General features: G+C 49.9%; 1 protein-coding gene across 1 annotated transcript; it reads left to right on the top strand.

Annotated features, from left to right (window-relative positions):
* The first annotated feature begins 1,201 nt into the window (after positions 1 to 1,201).
* Positions 1,202 to 8,324, top strand: LOC120039457 (RNA polymerase-associated protein LEO1-like). The gene is made up of 4 exons (XM_038984848.1): positions 1,202 to 1,340; positions 5,966 to 6,170; positions 7,691 to 7,788; positions 8,018 to 8,324. Exons 1-4 carry the CDS (start codon positions 1,239 to 1,241, stop codon positions 8,129 to 8,131), a joined length of 519 nt encoding a protein of 172 aa, XP_038840776.1. The 5' UTR covers positions 1,202 to 1,238; the 3' UTR covers positions 8,132 to 8,324.
* The last annotated feature ends 1,693 nt before the right edge of the window (positions 8,325 to 10,017 follow it).

The raw sequence follows: 10,017 nt of genomic DNA, 5'->3' as shown, positions 1-10,017 counted from the left end.
CTGGTACAGTATTAGAACGGGACTTGTTTTGGTACAGTATTACAATAGAACGGGACTTGTTTTGGTACGGTATTAGAATGGGACTTGTTTTGGTACGGTATTAGAATGGGACTTGTTCTGGTACAGTATTAGAACGGGACTTGTTTTGGTACAGTATTACAATAGAACGGGACTTGTTTTGGTACAGTGTTAGAACGGGACTTGTTTTGGTACAGTATTAGAACGGGACTTGTTTTGGTACAGTATTAGAACGGGACTTGTTTTGGTACAGTATTACAATAGAACGGGACTTGTTTTGGTACAGTATTACAATAGAACGGGACTTGTGTTGGTACGGTATTAGAACGGGACTTGTTCTGGTACAGTATTAGAACGGGACTTGTTTTGGTACAGTATTACAATAGAACGGGACTTGTTTTGGTACGGTATTAGAATGGGACTTGTTTTGGTACAGTATTAGAATGGGACTTGTTCTGGTACAGTATTAGAACGGGACTTGTTTTGGTACAGTATTACAATAAAACGGGACTTGTTTTGGTACAGTGTTAGAACGGGACTTGTTTTGGTACAGTGTTAGAACGGGACTTGTTTTGGTACGGTATTAGAACGGGACTTGTTTTGGTACAGTATTACAATAGAACGGGACTTGTTTTGGTACAGTATTACAATAGAACGGGACTTGTTTTGGTACAGTATTACAATAGAACGGGACTTGTTTTGGTACAGTATTACAATAGAACGGGACTTGATTTGGTACGGTATTACAATAGAACGGGACTTGTTCTGGTACGGTATTACAATAGAACGGGACTTGTTCTGGTACAGTATTACAATAGAACGGGACTTGTTTTGGTACGGTATTACAATAGAACGGGACTTGTTTTGGTACGGTATTACAATAGAACGGGACTTGTTCTGGTACAGTATTACAATAGAACGGGACTTGTTTTGGTACAGTATTACAATAGAACGGGACTTGTTTTGGTACGGTATTACAATAGAACGGGACTTGTTTTGGTACAGTATTACAATAGAACGGGACTTGTTTTGGTACAGTATTACAATAGAACGGGACTTGTTTTGGTACAGTATTAGAACGGGACTTGTTTTGGTACAGTGTTATGAGACGTTGTTCCTCTTTCAGTTTGAAGGAACAAACATGAATGTCTGATTTGAGATATAAAGCTGTGTTTTCTCTCTCCAGACCCCACTCCACAGACAGCGCCACCCACAGGAAGATGACCCTCTCTCTGGCTGACCGCTGCTCTAAGACCCAGAAGATTAGAATACTGCCCATGGCTGGACGAGACCCTGAGTCTCAACGCAATGAGATGATCAAGGTAACACACGCTGGACTGTGTGGTTTCATATTGTCACGTTCGTCGTAACATTTAAGTGAGGAGGACCAAGGCGCAGCGTGATAACAATACATTCTCTCTTTAATGAAGACGAAAACGAAACGAACACTATACAAACTAATCAAAACAACAAACAGACGAACGTGAAGCTATACAAACAATAAGTGCAGACACTGGCAACTTACACATAGACAATCACCCACAAACTACCTAATGACTATGGCTGCCTAAATATGGCTCCCAATCAGAGACAACGATAGACAGCTGTCTCTAATTGAGAACCAATACAGGCAACCATAGACATACATACACCTAGACCTAACACTGCCCCATAAACATACAAAAAACCCTAGACAATACAAAACACATACATCCCCCATGTCACACCCTGGCCTAACTAAAATAATACAGAAAACAAAGATAACTAAGGCCAGGGAGTGACAGTACCCCCCCCCCCCCCAAAAGGTGCGGACTCCGACCGCAAAACCTGACGCAGAAGGGGAGGGTCCGGGTGGGCCTTCTTACGGCGGCGGTGCGGGGCGTGGACTCCACCATAGTCCAAACCCGCTTTGGTGGCGCCTCTGGAGCGAGGACCCTTACCGCGTGTTCCGTACTGAGGGGCAGCTCCGGACTGACTGACGACTCTGGCAGGTCCTGGCTGACTGACGACTCTGGCAGGTCCTGGCTGACTGACGACTCTGGCAGGTCCTGGCTGACTGACGGCTCTGGCAGGTCCTGGCTGACTGACGGCTCTGGCGGCTCCTGGCTGACTGGCGGCTCCTGGCTGACTGGCGGCTCTGGCGGCTCCTGGCTGACTGGCGGCTCTGGCGGCTCCTGGCTGACTGGCGGCTCTGGCGGCTCCTGGCTGACTGGCGGCTCTGGCGGCTCCTGGCTGACTGGCGGCTCTGGCGGCTCCTGGCTGACTGACGGCTCTGGCGGCTCCTGGCTGACTGACGGCTCTGGCGGCTCCTGGCTGACTGACGACTCTGGCGGCTCCTGGCTGACTGACGACTCTGGCGGCTCCTGGCTGACTGACGACTCTGGCGGCTCCTGGCTGACTGACGACTCTGGCGGCTCCTGGCTGACTGACGACTCTGGCGGCTCCTGGCTGACTGACGACTCTGGCGGCTCCTGGCTGACTGACGACTCTGGCGGCTCCTGGCTGACTGACGACTCTGGCGGCTCCTGGCTGACTGGCGGCTCCTGGCTGACTGGCGGCTCCTGGCTGACTGGCGGCTCCTGACTGGCGGGCGGCTCTGGCGGCTCCTGGCTGACTGGCGGCTCCTGACTGGCGGGCGGCTCTGGCGGCTCCTGGCTGACTGGCGGCTCAGGACAGACGGGCGGCTCAGATGGCGCTTGGCAGACGGGCAGCGCTGGGCAGACGGGTAGCTCAGGCGGCGCTGGGCAGACGGCAGACTCTGGCCGGCTGAGGCGCACAGTAGGCCTGGTGCGTGGTGCCGGAACTGGTGGTACCGGGCTAAGGACACGCACCACAGGGCGAGTGCGTGGAGGAGGAACAGGGCTCTGGAGACGCACTGGAAGCCTGGTGCGTGGTGTAGGCACTGGTGGTACTGGGCTGGGGCGAGGAGGTGGCGCCGGATATACCGGACCGTGAAGGCGTACTGGCTCCCTTGAGCACCGAGCCTGCCCAACCTTACCTGGTTGAATGCTCCCCGTAGCCCGACCAGTGCGGGGAGGTGGAATAACCCGCACTGGGCTGTGCTGGCGAACCGGGGACACCATGCGTAAGGCTGGTGCCATGTACACCGGCCCGAGGAGACGTACTGGAGGCCAGATGCGTTGAGACGGCTTCATGGCACCTGGCTCAATGCCCACTCTAGCCCGGCCGATACGAGGAGGTGGAATAACCCGCACCGGGCTATGCACACGTACAGGAGACACCATGCGCTCTTCCGTATAACACGGTGTCTGCCCGTACTCTCACTCTCCACGGTAAGCCCGGGAAGTTGGCGCAGGTCTCCTACCTGACTTCGCCACACTCCCCTTTAGCCCCCGCCAAGAAATTTTTGGGGCTGACTCTCAGGCTTCCAGCCTCGCTTCCGTGCTGCCGCCTCATACCACCGCCTCTCGGCTTTAGCTGCCTCCAGCTCTTTACGAGGGCGGCGATATTCGCCAGGTTGTGCCCAGGGTCCTCCGCTGTCCAGAATTTCCTCCCAATTCCATGAGTCCTGCGATCGCTGCTGCTGCTTTTTCCCACGCTGCTTGGTCCTAGGTTGGTGGGTGATTCTGTCACGTTCGTCGTAACATTTAAGTGAGGAGGACCAAGGCGCAGCGTGATAACAATACATTCTCTCTTTAATGAAGACGAAAACGAAACGAACACTATACAAACTAATCAAAACAACAAACAGACGAACGTGAAGCTATACAAACAATAAGTGCAGACACTGGCAACTTACACATAGACAATCACCCACAAACTACCTAATGACTATGGCTGCCTAAATATGGCTCCCAATCAGAGACAACGATAGACAGCTGTCTCTAATTGAGAACCAATCCAGGCAACCATAGACATACATACACCTAGACTAAACACTGCCCCATAAACATACAAAAAACCCTAGACAATACAAAACACATACATCCCCCATGTCACACCCTGGCCTAACTAAAATAATAAAGAAAACTAAGATAACTAAGGCCAGAGCGTGACACATATAGGATGTCATGTAATAAGGTTATGAGATGTGTGATGTTAGCAGAACTACACTCAACAAAAATATGAACGCAAAAAATGCAACAATTTTAAAAGATTTTACTTAGTTACAATTCATATAAGTAAATCAGTCAATTGAAATAAATGCATTAGGCCTTGATCTGTAGATTTCACATGACTGGGAATACAGATATGCATCTGTCGGTCGCAGATACCTTAGATAAAGAAAACCACTCAGTATCTGGAGTGACCACCATTTGCCTCATGCAGCGTGACACATCTCCTTCACATTGAGTTGATCAGGCTGTTGATTGTGGCCTGTGGAATGTTGTCCCACTTCTCTTCAATGGCTGTGTGAAGTTGCTGGATATGGAACTGGAACACGCTGTCGTATATGTTGATCCAGAGCATCCCAAACATGCTCAATGGGTGACATGTCTGAGTATGCAGGCCATGGAAGAACTGGGACATTTTCAGCTTCAAGGAATTGTGTACAGATCCTTGCAACATGGGGCCGTGCATTATCATTCTGAATTATGAGGTGATGGCGGCGGATGAATGGCACGACAATGGGCCTCAGGATCTCGTCACGGTATCTCTGTGCATTCAAATTTCCATTGATAAAATGCAATTGTGTTCGTTGTCCGTAGCGCATGCCTGCCCATACCATCACCCCACCACCACCATGGGGCACTCTGTTGACATCAGCAAACTGCTCGCCCACACAACACCATACATGCTGTCTGCCATCTGCCTGGTACAGTTGAAACCTGTCCAGCATGGCCATCGAAGGGGAGCATTTTCCCACTGAAGTCGGTTACAACTGAACTGCAGTCAGGTCAAGACCCCGGTGAGGACAACAAGCACTCAGATGAGCTTCCCTGAGACGGTTTCTGACAATTTGTACAGAAATTCTTCAGTTGTGCAAACCCACAGTTTCAACAGTTGTCTGGGTGGCTGATTTCAGACGATCCCGCAGGTGAAGAAGTCGGATGTGAATGTCCTGAGCTGGTGTGGTTGTAAGGCCGATTGGACGTACTGCCAAATTCTCTAAAACTATGTTACGGAGGTGCTTTATGGTAGAGAAATTAACATCAAATTCTCTGGACATTCCTGCAGTCAGCATCCCTCAACTTGAGACATCTGTGGCATTGTATTATGTGACAAAACTGCACATTTTAGAGTAGCCTTTTATTGTCCCCAGCAGAAGGTGCACCTATGTAATGATCATGCTTCTTGATATTCCACACCTGTCAGGTGGATAGATTATCTTGGCAAAAGAGACATTCTCACTAACAGAGATGTAAATAAATTTGTGGACAACATTTGAGAGAGATAAGCTTTTTTTGTGAATATGAAACATTTCTTGAATCGTATATATATCAGCTCAGTAAAAACATGGGACCGACACTTCACGTTGCTGTTCAAAAAAGCTGTTAAAAAGAGGACATTGTATTCTTTTTTTTGGTTGTACTCCCTGACGAAGGCCATGCAGCCCAAATGCGTCATTTAAAAAAATAAAAAAAACTTTGTTTCTATTGAACATGCTAATTAAGGCATTTTAATGAATTATATGAAGAGTGCCTTGGTCCTCCTCTCTTTTTGATGACCAATTTACCCCTTTTACCAAAGAGCACCTCCTACCTACCAACATGTACTATTGTGTACCTTAGTAGCGCTTCCCTTCCTCCTCTTTCTGCTTTACATGTTGCGGTTTATATTTTTGTTCAGTATAATAACTACAGTCTGGAGACGAGACAGACTTTCTGTTGTTACTAGAAGCACTGACTGGGCTTCTATTGCTGATTACAGTCTCCTATATTTTCTCAGAACATTTCAAATAGACAGGACGAAACCTTATCTCATTTGAGGGGTTAAAATGTTGACCCATCTCTCCTCCTGCTCCTCCCCCGCCCCCCCCCCACAGAAAGAGGAGGAGCGTCTGCGTGCGTCTATCCGTCGTGAGGGCCAACAGCGGCGGATGAGAGAGAAGCAGCACCAACGAGGGCTGAGCGCCGGTTACCTGGAGCCTGATCGCTATGACGACGATGAGGAGGGGGACGAGTCGGTCAGCCTGGCCGCCATCAAGAGCAAATACAAGGGAGGAGGAGGAGGAGGAGGAGGACTGAGAGGTGAGGACACACACCATATCTAAACAGAGACACATCCAGATTAAATACAAGGGAGGAGGAGGAGGACTGAGAGGTGAGGACACACACCATATCTAAACAGAGACACATCCAGATTAAATACAAGGGAGGAGGAGGACTGAGGGGTGAGGACACACACCATATCTAAACAGAGACACATCCAGATTAAATACAAGGGAGGAGGAGGAGGACTGAGGGGTGAGGACACACACCATATCTAAACAGAGACACATCCAGATTAAATACAAGGGAGGAGGAGGACTGAGGGGTGAGGACACACACCATATCTAAACAGAGACACATCCAGATTAAATACAAGGGAGGAGGAGGAGGAGGACTGAGGGGTGAAGACACACACCATATCTAAACAGAGACACATCCAGATGAAATACAAGGGAGGAGGAGGAGGAGGACTGAGGGGTGAGGACACACACCATATCTAAACAGAGACACATCCAGATTAAATACAAGGGAGGAGGAGGAGGACTGAGAGGTGAGGACACACACCATATCTAAACAGAGACACATCCAGATTAAATACAAGGGAGGAGGAGGAGGACTGAGAGGTGAGGACACACACCATATCTAAACAGAGACACATCCAGATTAAATACAAGGGAGGAGGAGGAGGACTGAGAGGTGAGGACACACACCATATCTAAACAGAGACACATCCAGATTAAATACAAGGGAGGAGGAGGAGGACTGAGAGGTGAGGACACACACCATATCTAAACAGAGACACATCCAGATTAAATACAAGGGAGGAGGAGGAGGACTGAGAGGTGAGGACACACACCATATCTAAACAGAGACACATCCAGATTAAATACAAGGGAGGAGGAGGAGGAGGACTGAGAGGTGAGGACACACACCATATCTAAACAGAGACACATCCAGATTAAATACAAGGGAGGAAGAGGAGGAGGACTGAGAGGTGAGGACACACACCATATCTAAACAGAGACACATCCAGATTAAATACAAGGGAGGAAGAGGAGGAGGACAGAGGTGAGGACACACACCATATCTAAACAGAGACACATCCAGATGAAATACAAGGGAGGAGGAGGAGGACTGAGAGGTGAGGACACACACCATATCTAAACAGAGACACATCCAGATTAAATACAAGGGAGGAGGAGGAGGACTGAGGGGTGAGGACACACACCATATCTAAACAGAGACACATCCAGATTAAATACAAGGGAGGAGGAGGAGGACTGAGGGGTGAGGACACACACCATATCTAAACAGAGACACATCCAGATTAAATACAAGGGAGGAGGACTGAGGAGACAGTGAAAGTGTTTGTATTTGCTCATGTCAATGCGTTCTCTCCCTTTCTCTCCACCGTCTCCCCTTTTCCGTCCCCCTCCCCTTTTCCGTCCCCCTCCCCTTTTCCGTCCCCCTCCCCTCCTCCACTCTTCCGTCTCTCTCTTCTCTTCCATCTCTCCTCCACTCTTTCTCTCCCCCCCCCCACCCTCCCTCTCTCCATATAGAGGAGCGGGCTAGGATCTACTCGTCTGACAGTGATGAGGGTTCTGATGATGATAAAGCCCAGAGACTGCTCAAGGCCAAGAAACTAGACTCTGACGAGGTGAGACACACACACACAGGTTTTAGTACAGTGAGAGAATGGAGAGATGAGTTGTGACAGAGGGTGCACTCCTATGATCTACCAGCAGAAGGCAGTGTTAATCACTACATATAGGAATCTAGTTCAGGTAACAAATCACTTTGACGCACATCTGAAGTGAGTCAAATCACATTTTTCCTGTCTCTCTCCACCCTCTTTCTTCCTCCCCCTCTCTCCCCTCTCTCTCTAGGAAGGGGAGAGTTCAGGGAAGAGGAAGGCTGAGGAGGATGAGGAGGAGGAGGTGGAACCCAAGAAGGCAAAGAAGTACGTCATCAGCGATGAAGAGGAGGAAGATGATGAATGATGTCTGTTTTTTTTTATCATACCACTGTATCATCAGTGTTTTGTTATATCCAATGCGTCGCGATGTAGACCTAACGTTTAATTTGTAGTTTGTATATTTTCTAATGATGACTGAGTGAGAGAGAGAGAGCTCTGTACAGCTGTAGGAATAAAGAGAAGATGAACTAGGTGTTTATCTCAACGACCAAACCTCAGTCTCTTTGTTATGATTCTTTTTAAAGTTCAGTTTTGTTTTGAGATGTCCATTTTCTAATGGAGGTTAAAGATGAAGAGTTGAAGGGGGGAAGGACTGTCTGGGGGATGATGGACTGTCTGACCTCTTCACTAACAGTAGATACTGTTCAATCCATCTGGCACAGGAGAGAGAGAAGGATGAGGATGGGTAAGAGAGGAGAGAGGGGTGGTGGAGAGTGGAGGATGAGGATGGGTAAGAGAGGAGAGGGGTGGAGAGTGGAGGATGAGGATGGGTAAGAGAGGAGAGGGGTGGAGAGTGGAGGATGAGGATGGGTAAGAGAGGAGAGAGGGGTGGAGAGTGGAGGATGAGGATGGGTAAGAGAGGGGTGGAGAGTGGAGGATGAGGATGGGTAAGAGGAGAGGGGTGGTGGAGAGTGGAGGATGAGGATGGGTAAAAGAGGAGAGAGGGGTGGTGGAGAGTGGAGGATGAGGATGGGTAAGAGAGGAGAGGGGTGGAGAGTGGAGGATGAGGATGGGTGAGAGAGGGGTGGAGGATGAGGATGGGTAAGAGGAGAGGGGTGGTGGAGAGTTGAGGATGGGTAAGAGAGGAGAGAGGGGTGGAGAGTGGAGGATGAGGATGGGTAAGAGAGGGGTGGAGAGTGGAGGATGAGGATGGGTAAGAGGAGAGGGGTGGTGGAGAGTGGAGGATGAGGATGGGTAAAAGAGGAGAGAGGGGTGGTGGAGAGTGGAGGATGAGGATGGGTAAGAGAGGAGAGGGGTGGAGAGTGGAGGATGAGGATGGGTGAGAGAGGGGTGGAGGATGAGGATGGGTAAGAGGAGAGGGGTGGTGGAGAGTTGAGGATGGGTAAGAGGAGAGGGGTGGTGGAGAGTGGAGGATGAGGATGGGTAAAAGAGGAGAGAGGGAGAGTGGAGGATGAGGATGGGTAAAAGAGGAGAGGGGTGGTGGAGAGTGGAGGATGAGGATGGGTAAGAGAGGGGTGGTGGAGAGTGGAGGATGAGGATGGGTAAGAGAGGGGTGGTGGAGAGTGGAGGATGAGGATGGGTAAGAGGAGAGGGGTGGTGGAGAGTGGAGGATGAGGATGGGTAAGAGAGGGGTGGAGAGTGGAGGATGAGGATGGGGGAGAGAGGGGTGGAGAGTGGAGGATGAGGATGGGTAAGAGGAGAGGGGTGGTGGAGAGTGGAGGATGAGGATGGGTAAGAGGAGAGAGGGGTGGTGGAGAGTGGAGGATGAGGATGGGTAAGAGAGGAGAGAGGGGTGGTGGAGAGTGGAGGATGAGGATGGGTAAGAGAGGAGAGGGGTGGTGGAGAGTGGAGGATGAGGATGGGTAAGAGAGGAGAGAGGGGTGGAGGATGAGGATGGGTAAGAGAGGAGAGAGGGTGGTGGAGAGTGGAGGATGAGGATGGGTAAGAGAGGAGAGGTGGTGGAGAGTGGAGGATGAGGATGGGTAAGAGAGGAGAGGGGTAGTGGAGGATGAGGATGGGTAAGAGAGGAGAGAGGGGTGGTGGAGGATGAGGATGGGTAAGAGAGGAGAGAGGGGTGGTGGAGAGTGGAGGATGAGGATGGGTAAGAGAGAAGAGAGGAGAGAGGGGTGGTGGAGAGTGGAGGATGAGGATGGGTAAAAGGAGAGGGGTGAGGGGGGATGGGGTTGGGTAAGAAAGGAGAAAGGGGGGTTAGTGACCAGTCTTTGTGAA

The sequence above is a fragment of the Salvelinus namaycush genome, unplaced genomic scaffold (assembly GCF_016432855.1).
Source record: "Salvelinus namaycush isolate Seneca unplaced genomic scaffold, SaNama_1.0 Scaffold2723, whole genome shotgun sequence".
Lineage (NCBI taxonomy): Eukaryota > Metazoa > Chordata > Actinopteri > Salmoniformes > Salmonidae > Salvelinus > Salvelinus namaycush.
The sequence above is the reverse complement of the archived record's forward strand: the minus strand, read 5'-3'. Positions and strand labels throughout refer to the sequence as shown.